At 43.7% G+C, this 27,786-nt stretch overlaps 1 protein-coding gene across 1 annotated transcript; it reads left to right on the top strand.

Annotated features, from left to right (window-relative positions):
- Positions 1-3,278: 3,278 nt before the first annotated feature.
- On the top strand, positions 3,279-22,704 carry LOC135972080 (cytochrome P450 3A9-like). The gene is made up of 13 exons (XM_005289085.4): positions 3,279-3,495; positions 7,986-8,079; positions 8,585-8,637; positions 10,719-10,818; positions 11,403-11,516; positions 11,838-11,926; positions 12,921-13,069; positions 13,900-14,027; positions 14,947-15,034; positions 16,720-16,880; positions 18,067-18,293; positions 19,549-19,711; positions 22,060-22,704. The coding sequence occupies exons 1-13, from the start codon at positions 3,425-3,427 to the stop codon at positions 22,156-22,158; spliced, it is 1,536 nt and encodes a 511-aa protein (XP_005289142.1). The 5' UTR covers positions 3,279-3,424; the 3' UTR covers positions 22,159-22,704.
- The last annotated feature ends 5,082 nt before the right edge of the window (positions 22,705-27,786 follow it).

Below are 27,786 nucleotides of genomic sequence, written 5' to 3'. Positions count from 1 at the left end.
GAATCAGGGAACTTGAGGTGGGAGACTGAATCACTCATCTCTAGGTCACTGACATTCATCTGGCCCAGATCAATATGACCAGAAGTTATCATCTATCAGCTGTGTCAATAGACACAGTCCAGTTGGTCTTGTGTCCCCAGTGCATAACCAATACTTAGGGTTGACACCGTCAGTCTTGTTGACAGTCCCAGCAGTGAGCTCCCAATGAGCATGGAGTCTGAACTTCTCTTACCCCTATGAGATGGTTGGGTCCGAGTGGGGTTGGGGACTGAGGGAGTGGTAAAGCTAACAGCACTTCTGTTCTGTGGATAAACAACATCCCCTTCTTTCTGATAGGATGACTCTGGCACCTTTAGTCAACACTAAATTCACTGCAAGGAAATAGCAAATTTTGCAAGGGGAGAAACAGAGGAAAATAATTATGGTCATAGAATCCTAGCTGACAGGCTTGGAAAAGGCCTCTTAGATCAAGCAGTCTAACCTGCATCGAGGACACAACAGCAACTTGCCACAAGCTTATCTAACCTTGTCAAAAACTTGTCTACCCATGTCACACTTTTAAGAAGATTGCTGTTATTAGACACTAATCTGTGATTGATTGGTATCTGGAGGTTAGAGCAGAGGCCGGGAGAAGGCGAGGAGAAATACAGATCCTCTTGAGATAAGGTCAGACTCTGCCACTCATGCTGCTCTCTGATGTTATCCAGACATCAATCTATCCATCAGCAACCACAGCAATGTCCTTGGAGACACCCAGGCATTTGATGCTCCTAATACTTACAAGTTAGACTGCAATGGAATTCAGTAAGGGACCTTTTAGAGACAACATGTCAATATGAAGGAAGTGTGTTCACTTTAAAGTCTTATTCTTAGTACAGCCCTAAATAATAACATAGGACCCACCTACCTGAAGGACACATCCTGCTGCCCTAGCTATTGTTCTGACAACTAACTGCATTAGAACGGCACACCTTAATAATCTTCTTACACCATGTGGCTGTGTCTCTGGAAAGCTATTCCCAAAGCACCCGAATATATTTGTGCCATCCTTCAGGGAAAGATTTACAACATATCTGTTTTTAGTTTCGGTTTCATGGTTTCTGTGTTGGGTTGTTGTGAGAAGAGGGCTGTTGCCTGGTTCCAGGATAAAGGTGAGATTTTTTAGAAGTTATGGTACCCCTACACAATCTCTGCTCACAGGCCCCAGAATAACAGGATGTTTCTGTGAAAATGATCAGTAACCAAAGTGTGTAGACTATTCTAAAACGTAGACTTTAAACTTGTTAGCATCCTACTGAGATGAATGGGGCAGTTCAGATTTCTCTTACAGCTTCTGTCGCAGATGATCTACAGATGCAAGCAGACAGTATTTTATTGGGTCATGGTAGATACATTTTCTTCAGAACTGTTAGGACTAGAAACATAATTGTTTAAAAACTAAACCTTAAATTCTACAGAAGCTAATTGGGTCACCAGAGAAGGGACGCTACCATATACTGCATCAATACCCATTCGGACTCCTGCACAATACAACTCTCATGCCTTCCCTTGGGATCACTCTGTGACTCTGCACCCCATATGCTTCATAGTGATATTATTATATGATATGATTATAGCATAATTATGATGCATTTTATATAAGATAAGTCATGTGAGGTGTCATTGAAAAAGTTCTAATTTGCTGAATATGATTACCTACTTGTGTGCACGTATCACTTTTGTATCTGAAGTTATGAATATTGACTATGTATCTATATTTCAAATGTAGTTACACCTGGGTGAGGCCCAGTAGGCAAGATGCTTTCAGTCTAGATAGTGGGTGAGGAAGGGCCTATTCAGGGTAATGGGCCATTAGGAAAAACAATAAGCATTAGGAGAAGCTTATCCCACACCTGGTGAGCATTCCTGAGAACGCTACAGACAGCCTGTAAGTAATGGCTGCTATGACTCTACAAGGACATGTGACCAGGCCACATGATTCTGGACTCCATTTTGGGATGTCAGTATTTTTCCATAAATCGGTCTGGGAACCAAGTTTTGAAACAAAGGGTTCCTGCCATATGCTAAATCTATATAAGGCAGGCAGTTCCATCATCTGAGGTTCTTTACTCCCCACACAGGAAGACTCCTGGAAATATCTGAGGAACAAAGACTGAACTGGGGGAAGTGCTGAACCCAGGCTAATGGGATTTCTAGCCTGTGTATGAAAGACCTGGGGATTCCAAGCTGTAGACAAGTGAAGCTTGCCCCTTAAGAATCTGCAGCCTGCTTGTATCATTTCTCAGGATGAGAATCTGCTAATTCATATCTAATCTATTTAGTATATTAAGCTTAGTTTACATTTTTTGTTTATTTGCTAGGTAATCAGCTTTGCTCTGTTTGCTATCACTTATAATCACTTAAAATCTATCTTTTGTATTTAATAAACTTGTTTTTGTTTTAATTTAAACCAGTGATCTTTGACTGGAGTGCTTGGGGAAAATCTCTGCTTGGTTACCACAAGTGTGCATTGCTCTCTTCACATTGAGGGAGAGGTGGATTGGGTATTAAACCCATAAACTGGCCAGATTTCATAGAATACCAGTGTTGGAAGGGACCTCAGGAGGTCATCTAGTCCAACCCCCTGCTCAAAGGGGAACCAATCCCCAGACAGATTTTTGCCCCAGATCCCTAAAGGCCCCCTCAAGGACTCAACTTATAACCCTGGGTTTAGTAGACTAATGCTCAAACCACTGAGCTATCCCGCCCGGGCCAGGATGGTACTGCTCTGGGGTCCTAGGCTGGGAAGCTGGTGGTTAGAGAGCCTGTGTGTAACTGCATCTGGGTGTGTCCCTACCTGTGTGAATGCTCATGAAAGTGCAGGCTGGAAAGCTTTGTGGCTTGTCACAACAGTACAGTGTGTAAGGGAGCCCAGACTGGTAGGTCAGAGGGCTCAGTGGTACCAGTTCCAGGTGGCACCTGTCACACACTCTATATATGTATGTTGTCTTTTTATTGTCACTTTGACATTATTTATTTCTGTTTAAGAGCCCATTGGGTGGTTACTCATTAAAACTAAATATTACATTGGAGGAACTTTATCAAGAGAAAACTGGAATAGCTGGTTGTATGTATATTAAAGAACTTGTACTGAGGATCTTTATATTTCTAGAGATTATATTATATCTTTTGTCATGAGCTATTAAAGGTAACATTACTTGTCTAGATTGGCATTTTCACTATCTTTGATATTGACTCCACCCTTTTGATTACATAAAGGATCAGCTCAAGTTTCATTTAGTCACTGAGCCACGTGATTAGAGACAAATATAAGAAGTTGTGACACTGTTCTTTCCCTAGTCCCCAGAGTGATTAGAGCAGAGAGAGGGAAAAAACAACTGAGAAGTCAGATAGAGAACAAGAAACTGAGAGGTACAGAGCTAAAATGAACCTTCTTCCTAGCTTTTCCATTGAGACCTGGGCTCTCCTGATTGCACTGCTATTTCTCCTGATACTGTAAGTATAATTCTACACATTGCTTTTCTACTTGTGCTGTTTTCAAATTCTTGAAGGAGAGCCACTGTTAATTTAAATGTTACTGGTCTTTTCATAGAATCATATAAATGTAGGGCTGGCAGGGACCTCAATAGGTCATCTAGATCAGTCCCCTGCACTCAAGGCAGGACTAAGTAATAACTAGACCATTCCTGACAGGTGTTTGTCCAATCTGCTCTTAAAAACCTCTAGTGCAGTGGTCCCCAAACTTTTGAGAGTTATGCCTTGTCTGTGCTCTCCCCGGAGCCAGGGCCAGGAGCAGTGCTGCAGCTCCAGGGAAGAGGGGGAAGGGATGCGGCCAGGGGTAAGAGGGCCGAGGTTGGGGGCTGCAGCTGGGGATAGGTCTAGGGCCAGGGCCAGAGATGGGGTTAGGGTTAGGGCAGGGGCCAGAGGCTGGGTGTGGGAGCAGAGCTGCAGCTGGGCTGCAGTGGGGGCCGGCAGTCAGGGCCACGCCAGGGGCTGTAAATGGCTCCACTCCTGCTCCCGTCCCCAGACTTGGCCCTGGGAGCCAGGGCCAAGGCTGGGGTGGGGCCAGAAGCGGAGCCGCACTAAGGCTGGGGACAGCACCACAACTGGGGGTGGGGCCGGAGCAGAGCTGGGAACGGGGCAGGGCTGAATGGCGTTCCCTCCCCGCCTCCCATGGGGCTGGCCCAGCCTGCCGCATCCCCCGAATGTTCCTCCACACCCCCCCTAGGGGTTGCACCCCACAGTTTGGGAACCTATGCTCTAATGACAGAGATTCCCCAACCTTCCTAGGTAATTTGTTCCAGTGCTTAATTACCCTGACAGGAAGTTTCCTAATGTTCAACCTAAACCTCTCATTGCTTCTTGTCCAATCCTGAGAGGATAAGGAGAACAATTTTTCACCCTTCTCCTTGTAATAACCTTTTATGTACTTGAAAACTGTTATCCTGTCCCCCTCAGTCTTCTCTTCTCCAGACTAAACAAAGATTGTTTTTTTTCCCCAATCTTTCCTCACAGGTCATGTTTTATAGACCTTTAATGTTTATTGCTGCTCTCCTCAGGACTTTCTCCAATTTGTCCACATTTCACTGAAATGTGGTGCCCAGAACTAGACACAATACTCCAGCTGAGACCTTATCAGCAGAGTAAAGTGGAAGAATAACTTCTCGTGTCCTGTTTTCAACACACCTGCTGATACATCCCAGAATGCTGTTTACTTTTTTTGCAACAGTGTTACACTATTTACTCATTTTTAGCTTGTGATCCACTATAATTCCCAGATCTCTTCCTACACTATTCTTTCCTGGGCAGTCATTTCCCATTTTGTATGTGTGCAATTGATTGTTCCTTCCTAAGTGGAGTACTCTGCATTTGTTCTTACTGAATTTGATCCTATTTACTTCAGACCATTTCTCTGGTTTGTCCAGATCATTTTGAATGTTAATCCTACCCTCCAAAGCACTTACAACTCCTCCCAGCTTGGTATCATCCATAAACTTTATAAGTGAACTCTCTATGCTATTATCTAAATCATTTATGAAGATATTGAACAGAACTGGATCCAGAACCAATCCTTGTGGTACCCCACTCAATATGCCCTTCTAGCTTGACTGTGAACTACTGATAACTACTCTCTGGGAATGGTTTTCCAACCAGTTATGCGCCCACCTTCTGGTAGCTCCATCTAGTCCAGGGGTCATCAACCGGTCGATCGCGCTCGACTGGTCGATCCTAGAGAATCTCCCAGTCAATCGCAATCTCTGGCAGCACAGAGGGGCTGCCACTAAGACAGGTTCCCTGCCTGTGCCAGCCCCACGCCGCTCCCAGAAGTGGCCAGCGCAGCCCTGGGGGCAGGGGAGCAGGGGTCTCCCTCAGTGTGCTGTTCCTGCCTGCAAGCACCACCTCCGCACCTCCCATTGGCTGAGAATGGGGAGCTGTGGCCAATAGGAGCTGTGACGGCAGTGCTTGCAGAGAGGGGCAGGGCACGGAGTCATATGCCGCCGCGCTCCCCCCCCGCCCCCGGGGCTGCAGGGGCGCGTTGGTCCCTTCCTGGAGTGTAGGGTTACCATATTTCAACAATCAAAAAAGAGGACACGGGGTGCCGCCCTAGCCCCGCCCCCCTCAGAATCCCCCTACTCCCTACCTGTCCCCTGACTGCCCTCTCCTGAGATCCCCCCACCCCCTAACTGCCCCCAGGACCACACCCCCTATCTAAGTCTCCCTGCTCCCTGTCCCCTGACTGCCCCAACTGCTCTCTATGCCCCCTTCGCCCGACAGCCTCCCCTGAACCCCCAACCAATCTAACCCCCCGGTTCCCTGTCCCTTGCCTGCCCCAACCGCTCTCTACACCCCCTTCTCCCAACAGCCCCCCACAGAAACCCCGACCAATCTAACCCCCCCGTTCCCTGTCCCTTGCCTGCCCCCCCCCCGCCCCCCACCAGGCCAAGGGAGAACTATGAGCTCCACGTGCAGCCAAACACTGTGGCGCTGCTCTGCGGGGGCGGGGGAGGGACTCTGGCTGCTAGAGGCCCCAGTGGCTGAGAGCGGCTTTCAATCAGGCCCAGCCGTCCAATCAGCCGCGCCGCACTCTGCATGAGGGGAAGGGGGAAATCCCGGACATTTCTACTTTATTAGAAATCCCCCCTGGACGGCCATTTAAAGCTGAAAAAGCCAGACATGTCCGGGGAAACCCGGACGGATGGTAACCCTACTGGAATGGCATGGGGCCAGGGTAGGCAAGGAGCCTGCTTAGCGGCAGCCACGCTGCACCACCAACCTTCTGTTTGTTTTCATTGTTTGAAAATGTAATGGTTATACTCTGACATTACAACATGTGTGTTATTCTGTGTTGCCCTGGCTACATTTCTGTCCTGTCCTACTAATACCTGTCACTTCTGTAGCACCATCTGTCTGAGGATCTCACAACATTTTACAAATGGTGAATTGAGCCTAACAGCCCTGGGAGGGAGGCAAGGGTCATCATCCCAATTTTGAAGATTGGGAAATGGAGCCAGTGACTTGCGCTAGGGTCACAGCAAGCCAGTGACATACCCTGAAAAAAAAAAAGCCCACATTTCCTTTCTTACAGGTCCATGCTAAGCCCACTAGGCAATGCTAAAGCCCAGAGATTGCTGTAGTACAGTGGTGAGCAAGTATTCCCTGTAGATACAGGCACACTTGGACCAGAGTCATCAAAACTGGCAAATGCTCTGGCAAGAGTTCGCCACATGCAAACTGAGGATAATGATGTTTCCTTTTTCCTCACTCTGTCTGTCTTGGCTGTCTGGACTGTAAGCTCTTGGGGACAAAGACTCTCGTACAGTGTGTTTGTACAGCACCTATCACAATGGGACTGATCTCAGCGGGGATTTCTAGGCATGACCATCATACAGATACTAACTAGTAATAATAAAGCGAGGGGTAAGTTACACCTCCCTACCCCAGCATGGTTCCTGGTGTCCGAGGGAGGAGTCACCTGGAAGAAAGGCAGGCTGTATGGCAGCTGTTGTTCTGGGCCAAACGAGGCCTTTGATACGGTTTCCTTGACAAAGACTCGAGCTATAACATTCATTTAGTGACAAAGCTCTTGCTTGGGAAGCTGGTAACCTCCATCTGAAAACAAATACAGTACATTCTACCCCGATATAACGCGACCCGATATAACACGAATTTGGATATAACACGGTAAAGCAGTGCTCTGGGGGGGTGGGGGCAGGGCTGCGCGCTCTGGCGGATCAAAGCAAGTTCAATATAACTTGGTTTCACCTATAACATGGTAAGATTTTTTGGTTCCCGAGGACAACGTTTTATCGGGGTAGAAGTGTATTTGAAAAGCTCTTTCAACACAGCGAAAGACAAGCTTAGCAGAGAGCCCTGAGGTAGGAGTAATAACTTTACAACACCAAAAAAAAAAGGGTTCTTCAGAAGAGAGAAATCTGCAAAGCTGTCAACAAAATCCAAACAGAAACCCATCAGACGGGGGCCCCCGACACACCACTGCACTAACATTGGGCTAAGCACAGGGAGAACAATTCATGAAATTAAAGTACAGCTTTCACAAAAGCCCTCCTCAGGACTTAACTTCCGGCTCCATTTCGATTTCTATGAAAAAAAAAGTAAGCTTTGTTCTCATTTCCTCATTACTTTCTGGTTCCTCTCTGTGAGCTGGCAATGAGCCTAGAGAGGCTTCTCTTTTGCATTTTGCTAATGGGTTGAAGACCCCGTTTTTACTGGAGCACCTATTCCTTTCTGAGAGGCTTGCTTTTACCTCAGGGCTCTCTCTCCAAAGATTTGTGGTGCAGCTGTGAGGTTTATCACTAGCGATGTTTATTAAATAGCTTTACAAGGCACAACTTTTTTGGACCACACTTTCCAGCTTCCAGAGTGGGTGCTTCATTCCTGAGCTAATGCAACATCTTCACTTCCTCCGGATAGGCTTTGAGATCTTTCAGTCCTGAAATCTTCAGAATCTTCTGTTATTTTTACAGATATGGGATCTGGCCATTTGGTTTTTTCAAGAAATTGGGTATCCCTGGGCCAAAGCCATTGCCTTTCTTTGGAACTGCCTTGGAGTATCGTAAAGTGAGTGTTTGAAGGCGTCTCCTGGCCTCCAGAAATATATGTCCTTCATCATACAATAGATAGATTTGTATACTGCATTGCTGAGTTCTTCTGTGTGCTAAGCTCTGCTCTAATGCACAGGTTGTGTAGGACCCTAATGCAGGATAACAATTCTGTAATGCTGATTATAGTGTGAAGGGCCTGGTGAGCCCCGGAGTGATTGCCCAAAACAGGTGAACACATACAGGTGGCTGGTTTGCAGTTACTATTTACTGAGTTGCTTGCAAACAGTTTACTTACAGACTCCTTAACCTCAAGCATGATATGACCCTAGAATAACTAGATCCAGCGACATTCTTATAGGATTCTATCCCTCACAAAGACATTAGGAGTCTCTGGAGCACACAGGAGTGCTTGGCCCGGCTGCTAGCTCTAGACTTTTAGTCCCACTACAGCCCCATTCCCAGCCCCACCCCTGGAAACCCTGCTTCTTTTCTAATTGTATTTTAAACATCTCTCTCTGCAGGGTTTCTTGGCGTTTGACGCTACATGCTATGAGAAATACGGGAAAATCTGGGGGTGAGTATGTTTACCAACCGATACTGTTTGGTATTCTCCTCACATTATCCTATAGCCAGAATCCAAATTGGAGGGTGAAAAAAATCCACTGGAAGAGGCGATCTCAAAGGCCCAAATCCTGTAACTGGACCCTGTTCTCCATGTGGAACCCCAAAAAGGTTAATGGGGCAGTGCCCAGATGCAAGCATCCATTCACATGGATCTGACTGCAGGAGCCAGGCCACAGACATGCTATGTACACATTAATCTGAACTCCCACATGAAAGCAGTTCCATATCAGATGCAGATTGCCAGCTCCTGCTCCCACTGAAGTTAATGGCAAAACTACCATTGACATAAAAGGAAATTTGTAACTTAGAAGTCCAGTTCTCCTGGACTGCAAACTGTAAAGGAAGGTATATGTATTCCAGATACTACACAGATATGCTGTTATTGTATATAGATCCCAGTTCTACCAACTCTTTTTCCATCTCTAACCCTGACATGCTGAAGCGTGACACATTTACATTACCACTGGTCTTATTCAACACTGGATACTCCCTACAGTATTTGCCACTGCGGTTATTACTTGGGCTACATGCTCTGGTATCTTCTGCAATCTATCCAGCTGGCCCTTATAACATTTTCCCATCCATTCAAAAACCCTTATAAATCCATATTTAACTTATTTATTATCCTATAATGGATGTCTTTAAAAATCTGGTCTTAAAACCATGATTTAAAACAAGAATTCAAGCCAATCTACAGGTGTATTTCAGTGGAACCAGCTGAAAAGGTTCAAGTACGTGAATCAAAAGGATGGAACAAATTTACTGCTAACATCATAACAGAGAGTAAGAATCTGGAAATCTATAGTCCAAAGAGTGAAAGTGAAGGTACCTACTACTGCCTTTTAGATTCTGTAGCTCTGTGTTCAGTATCTCTCATTGATTTTAGAAGGTGTTTGGCCTTCTACAGGATTGGACCCTTTCTTTAACATTTGTAAAAAAATGTGAAGCAATCCTTTTGTTTTCACATTGTGTGATAAGTTACTGTGACATCTGGCTGAACATTATTTGCTTCTGATAAACCTTTTGTTATTATTCGAGTTATGCATGACATCGCGTGAGGGGCTTGTGTCACAGAAAAATCTGTACTATTGATCGTTTGTTTTTGGAAAAGATTTCCCGGTACAAATCTCATACAGGAAAAATCCTATTCTAGCTCCAGAGAGAGGGGAGGGATTGATCTGAGGAAAAATTGAAAAGAATAAATGTTTTACTTGGGAAAATGAGGAACTTCTAGAGAGCTGTCTACATGCATTTGAAGGGCATAAGCACCGAAGAGGGAGAGGAGTTTAGGTCAGCAGGCTGAGGTACAACTAGGAGGAATGGGATGAAATTAAATGAGCATCACCCATTTAAAAATGACACCTTGGCCTGAAATCTTTTACTTACTAGAGATACCAGTAGCACCCACATGAATATAAATGAAAAAAGGCGAGAAAAAACAGTATTTTTCTCTGTAGCTTCAGTTTGTTAACTATGTGCATTTGACAGCACTTTGTATATAGTCATTTTCACCATTTCCCCTGGATAGTCAGTTCCTCCTATTCTTTCTGTGGGTCTTTAATGCAACTACAAGAAACAGAAAACTAATTTAAAATAAAACTGTAATACTGTAAGCATAAGAGGGGGAACTGGGAATGGGTATAGTACTGCACCTAAAACTCCATTTAACTTCCTTTTTTTGAAGTGACTAAAATATGATGCTGGGTCCCTTTCAGAAAAGATACATGTAGGCTGTATATTGGGGACATTTATGTGTGTGTGAGAGAGAGATTTTTCAGACAGCCATAGTCTCTCAAGGAAACATTCCTGCAGTGGCTGGAAAAGGCAGGAATATATGATGGCCTGAAAGGCCTTTTCCATCTCTAATTTCTATGATTCTGTATTTCCAGCCAGTGCACTTTGCTCTAGAAGCTAATAAAGACTAGGACTTGTAGCTATCAGAGAAACACCAAGGAGAAAGGAGCTTTTGTTTAACTCCTGACTTTCACTGATAGTAGTTAATCATGAATTTTTATTTCTTTTCCCCCATAGGTTTTATGATGGCAGGCAACCTGTGCTGGCTGTCACAGATTCTACAATAATTAAAACCGTGCTGGTGAAAGAGTGCTTCACTACCTTTACCAACCGGAGGGTAGGCTTGTAATCATTAATATTAATCAGAAAGATGCAATAAAGCCATAAGAACATCAAATACTGTAGTTAAACACTGTAGGGATACACAAGATTTCTTTCGGAGATGCAGAACGAATGCACACCTGGGATTAATCTAAATGGCCACTGCATATCCCTAAAGGAGCAAGGGAGCAGGGGAGCCTCACCTGGAACTGGATACCCTGGCTCTCAAAGAAAACTGGGTGACTGCACTTTAAAAGCTGCTTAGGTTGTTGATTTTTATTTATTTAAAAAAAAAAAGTATTTAGGACAAAGTCAGCTCTTGGTTACACCAGTATAAATAAGAGGTGAATTTGATTGTGTGTGTGTGCACAAGTGCATGTGCACCAGTCTGAGTTAGTGTGTATACATTTGTACAGGTCTCCCCCCGTGCGTGTAGAGTGGTGTCTTCTTGTGGGTATATCTGCCTAAGTGTAACCAGTTTGGGGAAGTCTATGTGTGTGTGTACATGGGGAGGGAAAAGGATTGCTTCATGCACTCTTATCTTTATTAGAGAAACCCAATAGCTTCTTGAGAGTTATAAACTTGCCTTTGTCACCCCAGAATTTAGGTCTAGCGGGAGTGCTGGAGTCGGCTGTCTCCCTAGCTGAGGATGAGAAGTGGAAGAGAATTCGTACTGTGCTCTCGCCAACCTTCACCAGTGGGAAGCTAAAGGAGGTAAAACCCAGAGGACGAGTCACAAATTAACCCTTGGGTCAGTGCACAGATGGCATTCAGGCCGAGATAGTTATAATGGTCTGGTCTCTTCAGTCCGATTCAAATGATTAAACTGGCCTATTTCAGTTGTGCCTCCTAATGTAAAAAAAAAAAAAAAAAAAAGGAAAAAAGGAAAAAGGTTTAAAACAGAAAGCTCCCGACAGTAGCAAAGGATCAAGTCTATAAGTATTAATGAACCTCCCCTCCACTTTTCACAAGCTAGGCTTAACGAAGAAGTAAAATTTGATATGTTTAACTCACGTCCTGTAATGTGTATTTCAGATGTTTCCCATTATCAAGCATTATGGGGACGTTTTGGTGAGAAATGTTCAGAAGAAAGCAGAAAAGGATGAGCCCGTGGACGTTAAGGAGTGAGTAACTCTGCCAGGAACAGGAACAGGAACAGCAAATCTTGTTAGCAACCCTTTGGTTCATTCATTACTGGCAATGCAGATTGTTCTTTGGATAAACCAGACTTCTGAAGTGACGAACAGGGCTATCTGAAGGGCTAAGATGAAATTTAAAAGGGAAAATTTAGGCTAAATCTCAAGAAAAACTCCCTGGGGTGAAATCTGTGGAACAGTCTCGCAAGGGAATTGGTGGAAGCCCCAAAGTTTGGCACATTTTAACTAGAGTGGAAAAAACACTAGACTATGTAGTGTAGGGAACAAGCCTTCACTGGCAAGGAGACTGAGAGGATGGTCTAACAGACCTTTACTATCTCTAAGTTTATGATTTAATACATGAGGACCAAAGCTGAGACTTGGTCAGACAAAACTTTTTTGTAAAGGTGTGCTTCCATGACGGTTCTTAGATGGTGAATCCTTTGGGGCAGAGACTGTCTTTTTGCCTGTGTTGACCCAGTATGTTTGGGCACTACCAGAATACAAATAATAAATAAATAAATAATAATATATTATTATTGCATTTTTATTTATTTTTGACAGCTCATTTATTGAACCGCTGGAGCACACAGATTTAATATCAGCTGTCAGCAGAACTAGGGCTCACAGCCTCTTAAAAGGCCACAGGCACCTGACAAGATATTCACAGGCCCTTGAATAGGTCTGATTCCACCAGAGGACACACACATAGGCCAATACGTTATGTTGTGTAATATCCAGAGCAAGGCTACCAGATTCTACATTCTGAGAGCTCTAGGTAAAACTTCATGAAAATCTATCCCTTTCTCTATAGATGTTCTACTTGTGTTGAGTACCTTGCCCCACCCTTTTCAACAGCATAAAGAAAAGTCTCATGAGAGTTTTCTTTTCTTTAAGGAGATGCAATATAGGAAGGGAGGGAAAAGCTGTAATTACCTATTTCAAATATTAACTCCCCTATCTGTGTTCTGTTTTTTCTCAGCATCTTTGGAGCCTATAGCATGGATGTTGTCACTAGCACTTCCTTCGGTGTGAACATTGACTCCATGAACAACCCCAAAGATCCTTTTGTCAAGGAAATCAAGAAGCTAGTGAAGTTTAACTTTTTTGACCCACTCTTCATGTTGATATGTAAGTTCGCTCTTGCTCACTAAAAATTCCATTTAAGTGTTTTGTTTTGAACCGTGACTTCAGCATCAGAATCAGACAAGTGGTCTATTGGTTACACAATACAAGTGACTATTCCTTAGCCCATAAGCCAATGACTAGGCAACTTTACTGCTAAGGTTAAGAGTCTCAAGGGTGGTCTTAGACAAATTCTGCTCCAATTTGTACCCATACAATCACACTGATGAGAATCATCTGGAGTTATGCAAGTGCTAGTAAGCTCAGAATTTGGTCTATGGGTTGTGGGAAGGATCACAACGCTGTGGGGATGGTTTGGAGATGTTTGCTGGGACCTGAGATGTTAGTGAATCTCAGAACATTGAGATCAGTCTGAAATGACTGGAAGAAATTCAAAACTTTTAGATTATTTTCATTCTGGTCAATATCGCTGTAGTATTGCTAGTGCAAACTGGAGGAATGTCCTGCCCTCAGAATATGACTCACCAGTCTCAATGACAGTGCCTCCAGTCAGAGGTGCTGTGAAATAGTGTAATTTTCTTTTTGCTTTCACTTACATTTAGGACTAAATTATATCATTTCTGCAGAAACCTCAGTCAGAGGCAGGGTGGAGCCCATCTGCCCCACAGAGAACATGGTGGCGGATGGGCCCTCAGTGAGCTCCTGAGTGCATAGGAGACGTGATCAAATAGAGCCATCATTTAGATGCAGCCTCATCTTTCTAATAAACATTTCCAGTTGTTCTAATTATTATTTTACCATAGATATCTTAGGTGAAATGGACTTTTATTCCCTGGACCTTGCTTCGATCACAGTTATTTTTGTCTCCCTTCTAGTTGCATGCCCATTCATCATTCCCCTTCTTAAGAAGATGGATGTGAATATTTTCCCCAAAGATGCCATAGAATTCTTCACAAAGTCGATCGCCAGAATGAAGGAGGAACATGAAAAAGAGGCCAAAGGGGTAAGCAGGACTCTCCCAGTCATGATGCCAGAGAACATTCTCTATTCAATTAGCCCAAGTGAAAAACACTTACTTGCTTGAGTTAGAGTCTAGCAAAGGACCACAATAGCGTGTGTGCATCAGTGATCTCAGGCTATATCAGGGTAAAAACCATGCAAACTGAATTGCAGTTTGGGTGTGCAAAGATAATGATTTACAGAAAACTACCCTAGGGAGTAGACTTGGAGAGCTGGAGCAGAAAGAGGGAGAGACTCCACTGAGCAAGCAGTAGAGCTGTGCATCAATACACAGTGCAGTGTCATTGATATTGTGGTATTCACGAGCACAGTCCACAAAAGAGGCAGTCTTCACTCTCCAAAAATGACAGAATCACATTTATCTCCCTGCTAGACTTCCTCTCCCCAGAGCAATCCTGTTGTAAGTAGGGTAACCAGATAGTAAGTGTGAAAAATAGGGACGGGGTGGGGGGTAATTGGCACCTATATAAGAAAAAGTCCCAAATATCAGGACATCTGGTCACCGTAGTTGTAAGATAGCTACTCGTAAAAGTCACTTACTGAGATGTAGTTATTACTTTCCCCGAAAATTGCATAGCTGTATTAATGAGAGTGCTTTGCAAAGCGGACAAAAATAGTTTAGCTCTGCAGTCATCATTCCTTGCGACAGCAAGAGACCAAGTGTGCTGTCTTTGCTGACATCTCTTTGGGACTGGGCAGATGGAACCCTCCCAGAAGCGTAAGAGTTCCATGTTTTGACCCACTGTAACAAGAAAGGCATTTACATTCTGCTGGGTCCTCTCTGGCCACACCTGGGGACTTTAAAATACAACATTTGTGTTCCGAGACCCACCTTTCTGAGCCTTCCCTGGGGGATCTCTCACCAGACCAGCTCTCCACTGAGTGGTTACTTCTTTTCCCAGGGCCGAGTGGATTTCCTGCAGCTGATGATCGAATCCCAGAACTCTAACACTAGCCATGAAAGCAATGGAGTGACTCACACATATAAAGGTAACACCATAAAAATACCCATACTTGTGAGTGCCTTTGGGGGCTGCTGGAGTGAGGGGAATAGGAATGGGTTCCTACTGGAGAGGAAATAAATGGTTCGTGCCCCCGTCTCCAGTTGGGGAGAGAACTCGTTGACTCACCTGGACTATACATACATTTTTGTTCAGCACAGAGTTAGATGGGGACAAGTGATCATCACTTTTATGTAACACTTTCTCCACTAGTAGAATAGAAGACATGCATTCCAGGCCAACTCCTGCCATATAATCGTTAGCCTTGGCCAGTGAAAAATATGGAGTTGGTACCTGCCAAAAGGCCAGCTCTGCCCCCCAGCTATTTGTTTGCATTGCATCATTATTCACAATTCATTTAAAGAAAACTGCTTCAATTACAGCTTGGTTAGAAATATCCTCAGTTCTTCTCAGGACTGGAAATAGCAGGTGTCCTATGACGTTTATGTAACTACAGAATACTTGGGTTAGATAACCGGAAAATGAACCACAGCAAACTTGGCAGGAACCCATGTTTTGCTTTGTGTGTTCTGCATAAACCAATCAACAATGCCAGAGGTAACAAAGCAATCATTAGTCCCTGTTTAATTTTCCCACCATACCCCATCAGCCATCCCTATGGGATAATAATAACAATTAAGGCTAAGATGTTGTCAGGGATATTTTTAGTAAAAGTCAGGGACCGGTCATGGGCGATAAAGAAAAATTCACGGAAGCCCGTGACCGGTCCCTGACTTTTACTAAAAATATCCTTGACAAAATGGGGAGCCCAGCTGCAGGGTCCCCACACTGCCTGCAAAGATTGAGCAGCTGCGGGGGCACTCCGAGCTCTGGGGGCCCCCACCACCTGTGGGGGCTTGGAGCTCCAGGGTCCCCCTGCTCAGAGCTCCAAGGTAACCCTGCCACCCACAGTGGCCGGGAGCTTTGAAAGCCTCCCGGTGCCCGCGGCAGCTCAGAACTCCGGGGGCTACACTGCCCATGGCGGCTCAGAGCTCCAGGGTACCCCTGCCGCATACAGCGGTTCAGAGCTCCTGGGCTCCCTCCCCCATGGCAGCCAGGAGCTGGGGGCCCCCCGCTGCCTGCGGTGGCTCGGAGCTGTGGGGGAACCCCTACTGCCCGAGGTGGTTGGGAGCTTCGGCCCCGCCGCCTGTGGTGGCTGGGAGCTCCGGGGAGCCTCACCGCCTGTGTTGGCTGGGAGCAGTGTGGGGGTCCCCACTGCCCACAGCACCTCAGAGCTCCGGGGGGCCCCCGCTGTGTGCGTCCGCCGGGAGCTGCCGGCAGCCAGGAGCTGCAGCCTCGCTGTCCGCATCAACCGGGAGCTGCGGCCCTGGCACCCACATCTACTGGGAGCTGAAGAGGCCCTGCCACCTGCGTCCTCCAGGACCTGCAGGGGGTCCCGCCGCCTGAGGCCATGGGGAGCTGCAGGTCGCCCTTGCTGCAGCAGGTGGTAGGGGGACCCCGCAGCTCCCGGCCGACAGGGCTGAATTCATGGAGGTCGCTGGAAGTCACAGATTCCATGACTTCCGCAACCTCCTTGAAAAAATTGTAGCCTTAATAATAATAAATCGTTGTCCATCTATACTTTTATAAAATATACTATGTGCAGAGAGTGCAGCCTATGTGCGGTAGTGTTTGGGCCTCAACTTTTCTACCTATTTTCCTCTCTTCTCACAGGCCTGACTGATTCTGAGATTTTGGCACAAGCATTTATTTTCATTTTTGCTGGCTATGAGCCCACCAGCAACTCCCTTTGCTACCTCGCTTACAAACTGGCCACCCACCCTGATGTGCAGCAAAAGCTGCAGGAGGAGATCGACTCAGTTTTACCAAACAAGGTAAGAGAATGTGGGCTGCTCAGTGATTGTGTAGAGCCTCTTTAACTTGACTTAACTAGAGGGAAGAAACTGGCTTTAATGAGACTGTTCTTGAAAGATGTTAAATACATGTGCTAAAAAACTGCCATTTAATAAATACTGACTCTGCTATCCTGTGGAAGCTCTGATGGGCACACTTTAAGAAATTTCTGCTTTCACTAAAAGGAGAGCCAATAACTTGCTTCCAAAATGGCATATGTTCATTTCAGGGGTGTTACATAAAGTACCATGTGTGGAATATACCACGACTGTCTTGCAAACTCCGTACCATAACTATTATATGCAAAATAGCTATTGTGCATTTCTCAAAATCTCCAGATGATATATGAGGGGAAGGGAGGCTGAAGGGATGGTGAACATGGATAACAGTAGCCTGGCAATACCAGGGATTACAAATCAGTCTTTAGTACAATTTTTAAATCCCCAGTCTCAAACCCACACCAGTAACTCTGGCCATGGGACAATAAAATAAATCCTTACTGAGTCATATATGTATATTATACCAACATATACAGACACAGAGACACATATACTTATCTTGTTTTTCTCATCTCTGGCTTGTCTATGTATTTTCCCCATACTACCCTTTTTTCTACCTATTATCTCTCACATCAGAATTCACACACTCAGCAAGGGCCAAATTATCTCTAGTTACTTTAACTTGCTAAACAACAATGAATTGTTTATGAAGCAGTAGCAAAAGGAAACAAGGAGCGATGAAGAGTGGAAAGGAGATGCTAGATGGGAGACATGGAGTATTCTTGGAACAACTCAGGAAATTCATACCATTATTTATGGGTACTCATATTATGGTGTTTGTGATCTCTTACACTGGACTTCTACATGTCTCAAGAGATGCCACTTTTCAAAAATGCATTGGCCACACCAGGAGACTCAGAGAATTGCTGATTTTAAGTACAAACTTTGTTTGCAAAAATGGACAGAGATTTCCAGAAACTTACATTATTTAGGAAAGAAAAATTAAGGTGAATCCTTAGGTTCACACTGAACATTCAGTTCAGCATTGAATGTAGAATGTGCACTGTGACAGATGAGAGGGGAGGACATGATGGTTTCCACACTGATCATATGGAAATCTGATCTAGACTCCCACATGTCTGACAACCTTTTTCCCATTCCCCTGAAGGCTCCTCTCACCTACAATGCCCTGATGCAGATGGAGTATCTCGACATGTCAGTGAATGAAATCCTTAGGCTGTTTCCTCTTGGAGGACGACTTGAAAGGGTCTGCAAGAAAGACGTAGAGATAAATGGAGTGAGCATTCCAAAAGACACCGTGGTTATTGTCCCACTCTCTGTTCTGCACCGTGTCCCAGAATACTGGCCAGAACCAGAGGAGTTCAGACCGGAAAGGTACAGAATCTATATCAATAGGGAATGAGCAATTCTCTCTTTTACCTATATTACACCTCATCCCCAATATAATGCTGTCCTCGGGAGCCAAAAAGATCTTACCGCGTTATAGGTGAAACCGCGTTATATCGAACTTGCTTTGATCCACCGGAGCACACAGCCCTGCCCCTCCCCCGCAGCGCTGCTTTACCGCGTTATATCCAAATTCGTGTTATATTGGGTCGCGTTATATCGGGGTAGAGGTGTACTTCATTCCTTGATATCAGTCTCTTACAAACGAATTCTTGTTGTGTTTAATCTTAACACCTGTTTGCCAATTCAAAAGCTGGAGAGGATTCATCATTATGAAGACACACCACTCATGATTCCCTAGTTAAGGGTTAATTGAATTTTGCACTTAAAGCAGGAATTTAACAACTCCGTTACATATGAAGAATACATCAGATCCTCCTCAGAAGTACAGCACTTACTCTCTGAGTACAGTTTTTCTCTGAGCTGAGATTTTGCAAGTACATTGGTTGATTAATTTAGGAGTTAAAATTAATTTTAAAAATTGGTCCTTTTGAGAAATTTAGCACCCATTGTCAGACTATTTCTTTCTCCGATCTCAACAACAGAATAATACTGACACTTCCAAACTTCCCATATAGTCAGAACTCACTGAAATCTTTTATATAAGCTACACTTGAAAACCATTAGGATTAAAGATAATTTTTCCCATTAGTATTCATCACTGAAAGTTTTTCCTTCAGAAGGGGTTGCTATAGAGAATTCCACGTAGAACTGCCCTCTTTCAAACTGATACCATCTCCCACTGGTCTCAGTGGGACTGAGGTCATACTTGCCCACAGTTAGATGTCATTTTCAAAATGGCCACCTATCTCCCATTGTTCCCAATAGGACTGAAACAACAGGCTGCTCTTAACAAAGATGTCTGGTGGCTTCACTCTCTCAGGAAACAATGGGAAAGAAGTTGTGGTCCTTTTGGAAGAGTGGAACTCACGATGCTGCTAGCCTGGGTGCAAAGGACATAATTTGGGCTTTGAACTCAGATCCTCCCCCTCACCCACCCCGAACATCCGAGGGGCTGTGTAACTATTAGACTGCTGGGATAACCAAAGATGTGCTAGTTCTAAAAGCAAAGTTTCTCTAATACACAATCAGAGGTTCTTTTAAAAAAGAGCGAGAGAGAGATACTTGGGCTCCTTTTTCTTTGCTTCCCTAATTTCCTTCTTACACTTGTGACTGGCACCAGGTTCAGTAAAGATAACAAAGAGACTATGGATCCGTATATGTACCTGCCCTTTGGAGCTGGTCCCAGGAACTGCATTGGAATGAGGTTTGCTCTCCTCTCCATGAAAGTTGCTATCGCCAGTCTGCTGCAGAATTTCACCTTCAAACCCTGCAAAGAAACCCAGGTGAGAAACCCAGATTTACATTTGAAAACTCAGGTGTGAAAACCAGATGATGACCGTATTTACTGAAAACAGTTCATTAAAAACCATTTTAAATACTTTATTTGGGTAAACAGATGGTACACAGTGAAAAATGCAAAATAAATGTGCAACACAGATGAGAGAACATAGAAGTGTAATACATAGCAGATTGTATATTGCATGCACTGTGTGTAGTATACAGTATTCTAAAATATACCGTGGGAGTAATTCTATAAGGGAAAAAATAGCAACCAAGGAAACATTACAGGACAGAAAGGAGAGGAAAGTGGTTAATCAGCTTTAGTGATGCCTTCATTCAAGTACATTAGTCAACAGTGTTACCATGTTCCATAGAGGAATAAAATTGCTTGACTCCTATCCAGTTATGATTATAAATATGTGTCTTTGTTGCCATTGCTCAAGTTCCTGAGTAGCATAAGGTGTGATATCTGGAAGTCATACCTCGTCCTTCATCTAATTATTGAATGTGTTCCAAACAAATCCAAAACCTCGTTTGCTCTTCTCTGGTTACCTGTTCAGCCATTCCTATAGGGGGGCATAACAGGGAATGGCTTTAAGCTACTTATAAAGGGTTGAAACATTACCAGACTTTCAAAGTAAAATTATAACCACCTGTCACGAATATTAGGGTCACAAACATTGCACTTTTTTTAAAGCAAGAAATAAGCTCTTGTTGAGGTGAACACTGCCTTCTATGAAAGCTACAGCCATCATAAACCATCAGGAATACTGCAACACAGACATACTGTGACAGACGTGCTGTAGAAATGGTTTTGCCAAGGATCTGTCATTTCCTGGAACTGGGAACCTTGCTGTCTTACAAAAGCAAATGCCTTCCCTGAGCATCAAAGAGGCAAATTTAGTTGTGCATCATGAGGTCTACATGAGTGATCAGAAATAACCAAGGGCCACAAATGGCATTTCAGTAAGTGCGTATAATCCATAAAGGATGGATGTCTTTTAGACATTTCTGAGGAGGAAGGCAAGTGTGTATTTGTCATTGGTGCCTGTAGTTTAATAAAGACCCACTTCACTTTCTGCTTTGAAAAGGGCTAACAGAGAAAGAGATCATTCTATCTAAAATGAACACTGTTTTAATTCAGAAACTCCCAGCCTGAAACACTAACAGTGTGTTTTACACAATTAGGCAGGCAAATGACATGGCAATCATAGAAATAATAATGGAGACTTTGCACTAACATAGCATTTTTCTTCTATGGATTTCAAAGATCTCTACATGGCGGGGGAGCATCATTATCTCCATTTTTACACACAGGGAAGCTTAGTCAGAAAGCAGCAAAGTGGCTTGCACAAGAACACACAATGTATGTATCAGAACTGAGAAAAAAGGCCAGGTCTCCAGCCTCCCAGTCCTATACCCTGACCTAAGGAACACGCTGCCTCCTTAAAAACTACAAATAATGGGGAATACCAAATTTTACTATAATGATCATGGAGATTAAGCAATGATGAAAGAAAGAAGAGATGAAGAACAGCAAAGATACCTTTACACCGTTTGCTAGTTCTCTAACAGTTAGTTGAAATTTAGCTAAAAAATGGTCACCTGGGTTTTTAACTCCACAGCAAAAACAGTTTGTTGCAGTCATTAATGAAAGGTGCAGTCGGGTTGTGAGGCCCTGATCCTAGCTCAAGTGCTTTTGGAGTAGGATTGGAGAAGCGCCTCTCCTGCCTTAGCTCCAGCCAACAATCTCCCTCAGATGGGAGGGGGCAAGCCTGCTTATCTCACCTGGTGGGTTGTGATTGGCTACTGCCTCCTTCTACTCCTTCTAGCCATTGGAGGACCAAGTCTTTTTGGTTCTGTCAGTACCAGAGCCTGACTGGCCTCTCTAAGTAGTGCTCAGATGTCTAAATGTACTGCCCCCTCTTTCCCCAGGTGGCAATTTTCTGTCTGGTGGGTTTGTCAAGGCAGAGATGCCTCCTGCAGGGGGCAGAGAGGGCGTGGTAGACCCCATCACAGGCCATGAACATAAGAAATGCTGAGCACCTGCTGCTTCCATTGAGGTCAGGAGGCACTCAGCACCTCCCAGGTCTGGGCCCGTTAGGGCTGGATGAAACTTCCATAACAAAACCCCACGCAAGGAGTAAACTCTCCTGGATTGGGGGTTTGATAGAAAACCAAAATCCAGTCCAAGTTTGTAAAACTTACAGTAACTGTGGGGCAGGTTTTGAATGAACCTGGACTGGATTTTGGGCAAACAAGGGAAAACAAAAGCATAACGTCTCTTTGATAATCTGTGTATATTTTATTTGCTGGGCTACAAATGTTCTTTTCTCCGCTAATGTTGCAGATCCCGCTCAAGCTGAGTTCCCAGGGATTCATAACACCTGAGAAACCTATTGTTTTGAAGTTAGTCCCCAGAGCTTATACCTCACACCCAGAGGAGTAAGACCCAACAGAGTTTACAGCAGCTCTCCAGAGTACCAGCAGAGGCTTTACACATCATTAAGTCTCTGCAACAGACGCAGAAGAAGAGCTTCCATTCATTCCAAAGGCATTTACTAAATATCTACAGAAAAAATGTGACTGTCAGAAATGTAAACTGAGTCACTGGGCAGTGATTGTAAATTAGAGAATGTACATAAAGGAAAAATTCTACTGAGGCGCTGCTCTGCCTCTCTGACTCCTTTTTAGTGAGGTTCCTCCATCTGGAGAGGGAATTACTGTCTCATCCAAGAGGCAGTGGGAACTTCTTTGCTGAAATAGAAATCACTAGGGTTACGGGGGCAGGGATTGGTGAATGACAAGGAATGGCAGGGTTTTTGTGAGTTGTACTGATATTTGAAGAAGTATGTATAAACTGTTGGGCTGTTGAGTTTACTGGGATGTGGTGAGACGATCCTAGAAACCAAATCTATCTTGGGTCATATGTTAATGGAACAAAAGCATGTAACATATACAGAAAACAGAATTCATAAAATGTTTGTGAAAGGGCTCTCTGTTGTGTATTCTGAATAATTTGTTCACTTCTTACTTGAAAAAATATTCAGTCTGGACTCCTGAAATTATCCACATACAGCATCTTCCATTTAATTTACTGAATTTGGTCCTTCATTTAACTTGATCAAAGTTTCCTACTGTAAAGTGTATTACAAATAATACAACTCTTACTTAGTATTTTGGTTAAATGCAGGGGTGGCCAACCTGTGGCTCCGGAGCCACATGCGGCTCTTCAGAAGTTAATATGCGGCTCCTTGTATAGGCACCGACTCCGGGGCTGGAGCTACAGGCGCCAACTTTCCAATGGGCCAGGGGGTGTTCACTGCTCAACCCCTGGCTCTGCCACAGGCCCTGCCCGCACTCCACCCCTTCCTGCCCCCTCCCCTGAGCCTGCCGTGCCCTTGCTCCTCCTCCCTAGAGCCTCCTGCATGCCACAAAACAGCTGATTGGGAGGTGAGGGGAGGGAGAGGGAGGCGCTGATCAGTGGGGCTGCCAGTGGGAGGTGCTGGGAGTGGGGTGGGGGAGCTGATGGAGGGCTGCTGACGTATTACTGTTGCTCTTTGGCAATGTACATTGGTAAATTCCGGCTCCTTCTCAGGCTCGGGCTGGCCACCCCTGAGTTAAGTGGATCACTTTAGGGCAGGGTTATTAATTTGATCACTAACTACACAATGTTGTCATTTAATCAATAAAGTAAAATTCTGAATGTGGGAGAGACCTAGAAGAGCCCTCTGACAATGAACAAGATGACTGCAATGGAAGTTGCATTATGGGCATTGTTATTGACACTAGGCACTGCTATGTGCTAGGCACTCTGTGATATGAGCCCTACTTCTTGTATGGGTTGCAAGATCAATCACTTAGTAAGGTCAAACTGATAGGAAGAGATCCTAAGATAAGAGGCAGGCTACTACCCATAGTACTACTGTTTTCTTTCTATCTTATAAGCCACTTGGTCAAGTGATTCAGATAAATGCGATAACAAAAACCTAGCCTTTTGGGCATATACTTGATATGCCCTTTCCATATCAGCAGCACTTGTTTTGGTTGCTGCAGGACGAGGTAGAATATTCACAGCAAACACAAAAAATATAACTTACTAAGCTCCTCTTTTGGGCAAGAAATGCTTCTTGTTAATAAAAACCATTAGAAACAATATGTCATAGGTGTTGTAATGATGCTCACTCTGTCATATGGTAACACACTAGGCTTGTCTACATGAGAACACTCAGGAAAATCAATCCAGATTAACTACATGTTAATTAAAAGTGGAGTAGTTAAACTGCATTGGACTCTTGTGTAGACACTATATGCTGTTCATTTTCTCAAGAATGAAAAATATGGATAATTCTCCAGCAAGGGCCAACTATGACCTGCCAGCACGAGCACATGGAGTCATATATATGATGTTTAAAACAAGATAACATTAATACATCTTCTAGAAGAAAATTACACCCACAGTAGCTTAGCTACATAAAACTGCGTTGCCTATGCAGGCTGCTCCCTGCATATACCAGAACTTTCTAAAGTTCTTTGTTCATCATCATCACTTTTGGCATTTATCCAGCTATCAACAAACTGTCTGGGTATGTGATATGGGTGATCATTCTAGCCAGTCTACTGGCCAGCTAGTTACGCTATTTATGTGAGTTTATTCCTTTTCAATCCAGAGACTCTACTGTCCGGGCTGCAAAATACCATTTGTTTATCTTCGGGATATCAAGAAGTCCATGTTAATTAACATTAACTGTAGGGACTGGGGCAGTCAGAGCCAGGTGCCAAGCCAAGGGTTGGAGCTGGAGTCAGCATCAGGGGAAGGGGCTTAAAGGCAGTGACCTGGAGTGAGGCAGAAAAGCCAGAACCAGGAACAGACAGGGGTCTGGGATAAAGAGGGCAGTAGTCGGGTAAGTAGGCAGGATTAATAATAGTACCCAACCAGGATTCACCCAGTTGCTCAGACAACTTCCTGTGCCTCTTTCTGGTTTAAATAGTGCATCCCAGCCAACTCGTGGGGCTGGACAATTCCCCCAATCAGGAAGTTTGTGGGGGGGCCATTTGTGAGCTAGCGCTTCATTAACCCCCTTCTCCAGTGGCTCAGGTGATCTGCGCACTAGCTAGGAACCTCCAGGCCCAGGTTTGAGGGCTGTGATCCCTCATATCAACTGTTGAGATATTGATAGTTTTATATATGGTTTTGTAATTTCATAGGTAGAGATATATCTCCTTTTAGGCCTCAAACTAAATCAAGCCAACAGAAAGGAATTAAGGAGCTCGATTAGCACATCTACAGACAGAGAGTCTGTTCCAGGAGGTGACAAGAGCTGTTGTAAAAACAACTGTGCTCTGAAATTGGTCTTGCAGAAACCCCTTACCCCCTTTGTTTATTATCCTGCTTGCTTTCTGCTATTGTATTAAAAAGGTTAAATAGACTGATGAAAGTCTGTCACATCTGGAAAACAGAATTGTAAAATAAGGATGTCAAGAAAGAGGAGGTAGTAAAACAAAAGTATAAGATGTGACTTACAGATAAAGGATGAATGTGAATGAATGTGTGTGATGCAAATAAATAATTAGCAAATCAAAGGTGCCAGCCAAAGAGTCATAACTGTGATCTCCAATGGCCGAAGAATGCATAGCATGGAGATAACAGGATGACCCCGCAGGGCAAGCCGGAATCCATGCAAGTGCCCTCCCCCATGGAGGGCTAAAGACTCCGAAGAACAAGAGAATATTCAGCATCAGGGATGTGCCACCTGCTGATTGATAATCACTTCAAACAAACATCAGCATGATGAAGCAATTCCCATAGACTTGTATAAGGACAAAACCCTATAAAGAACAGAACCAAAAACTCAGGGACTTTGATTCTGGTTCTGCAACCACCCTCCAGGAGCATCGGACAAGGACTTGGCTCCACCGGTGTGTGCAGGCTACCTGGCCAGTACTCTGCCACGAGCAACCTCTACACTGGTAACTATAACAACTCTGCAGAACTTGTATGAATGAGTGTGTGAATGATAAGGAATGGTAGTGAAATAATAGTGAATTGCATATCCTGATTTCTCTCTCACTCTCTGTATTTACAATAAACCTGGCATTTTGTCTTATTTCTCTTATAAGTTCCTATTGGTATTATTTTATTAGTGTAACATAATTTCATATTGGCTTTACCGCTATTAGGATGTCATCCTTTCTAACTGATGCTCATAGCATACAGTTGACGGTCTGGACCATTGTTTTGCATCAAGTTTTGCATTGCAGTGGCCAAGCCCTTTCTGTGTCAGATTATTTGTTTTCCAAATGCAAGACAGCATGGGAGTTAATTTAAGGGCACATCTCTGTTTCACTTCCTCTCTAAAATCCTCCCAAATAACTCAAAAATATAAAAAGTTGAAAGTGGAACAAGCTGTTAATAACATCTAATAATTCTGGCCCTTATTCAGGAAAGCACTTAAGCACATGCCAGGTAATTCGATTTATATGGCTCCCATTGCTGTAGTATCTCTGTGCCTCAATCTTCAATGTATTTATCTGCACAACATCCTGGGAAGTGAAGCAGTGCTATTACCCCCATTTTACAGATGGGGAACTGAGGCCCAGAGAGGCTAAGTGACTTGCCCAAGGTCACACAGTAGTCTATGGCAGAGCAAAGAAATTGAACATAGGTATCCCAAGCCCTAAGCTAGTGCTCTAACCACGGAAAATCCTTCATTGACTCTTAAATCCAGCCCTATTCAGGATGAGTGCTGAAGCAAGTGCTTAATTGCAATTCCTCATTATGGATGCTTTCTTGAATCCCTGCCTATTTCAGAATGGGAGTGTCACTCTTGAACTATAATCTACACGCGTAGTTTAAAAAAAACTTTATTAAGCCTTCTTTGCTCTGAGAATTAAGTTGACCAAATTAAATTTGATTGGTTTCTCAAAGGCTTTTTTTTAAAAACACTACTTCATCATATCAGTATTGTTAGTGGGCAACCCTATATTAGTACAAGACAGTGAAAAAGTAATACAGGATCCAAACTTTGGTAATCTACCCCTGGTAGCTGGTTATCCAGGCAAGCTTCTAGAAGAGGTTTTCTGCACAGATATCTCCCATTCTAATTTAAAATCTTTGCTGAAACTTTTCAAAAGGGGAATGTTTCTCATGATACAAGAACGGCTCAAATTAACTTTGGAGAAAGGTACAGTTGGTCATAACTGGTAAGATTTCCTTCCTATGTCTCTGTAAAATACAGAATAGAAAATATTCACCAAACTTCTAGCAGCCTGCCTAAATGACAGGAGTGCTGGAACAATTTGTATAGTGGGGGTGCTAAGAGTCATTGAATCAAACTGTAAACCCTGTATATAATGGAAACCACTTCAAGCCAAGGGGCGTGGCAGCACCCCCAACATCCCTAGTTCCAACACCTATACTAAATGAAGCAATCCCTTTCATTATTTACAAAAGTGAATTTGGTTTTGTGAAAGGCAGAATTGCTGCTGATAGCAAAAGAAAAATATTTCACTTAGTTCACCAAGCCCAAGTTACTAGGTATTCCATCAATAATTTTATCCAGGGGGATGCATTTGATAGGGTCGAGTGTCTCTTGTTAATTGCACAACTAATTTTTGGTCCCAATTTTTCTTAACTGTGTTGAAGTCCTTTACAATACCCCTTTTGCAAAGGAGCTGACAAATGGAATTCTTTTACATATATTTCAGTTGGAAGAAGGAATGTGGCAAAGTTGTCCCCTCTCCCTTTTATCTGTTGAGCACCTAGTCATAAGTCTAAGAAAGTAGTCCAGCATTGCAAGCCTACAAATAAACAAAAGGTATGCACAGAGCAAAAGAGTAGTTTGCATGCAGATGATTTTTAATGTTACTTGGGAATTATTATTATTCAGTCTTCCCTTGCTGGCATTAATAAACTGGTTTGGAGAATTATCAGGATGCCAAATCACTTGGAATCGACTCTCACATAATGGACATTTTTGAAAGATCATATGCTTTTTAAAATCTGCAAGGATATTACATACTCAGGCATGCACAACCTCTCCCATATACCCCATGCAGACACTACATAATAAAACCA

Source organism: Chrysemys picta, chromosome 10 (genome assembly GCF_011386835.1).
Source record: "Chrysemys picta bellii isolate R12L10 chromosome 10, ASM1138683v2, whole genome shotgun sequence".
NCBI classification, from domain to species: Eukaryota; Metazoa; Chordata; order Testudines; family Emydidae; genus Chrysemys; species Chrysemys picta.
This window is presented reverse-complemented; position numbering and strand designations above follow the sequence as displayed.

Bases quoted from the DNA above. Each gene is read 5' to 3' on its own strand.
- LOC135972080 (XM_005289085.4), top strand. From the start codon at position 3,425: ATGAACCTTCTTCCTAGCTTTTCCATTGAGACCTGGGCTCTCCTGATT. The intron at 11,517-11,837 runs GTAAAACCCAGA...TGTGTATTTCAG, and splicing joins CCAGTGGGAAGCTAAAGGAG to ATGTTTCCCATTATCAAGCA. The intron at 13,070-13,899 runs GTAAGTTCGCTC...TCTCCCTTCTAG, and splicing joins CCCACTCTTCATGTTGATAT to TTGCATGCCCATTCATCATT.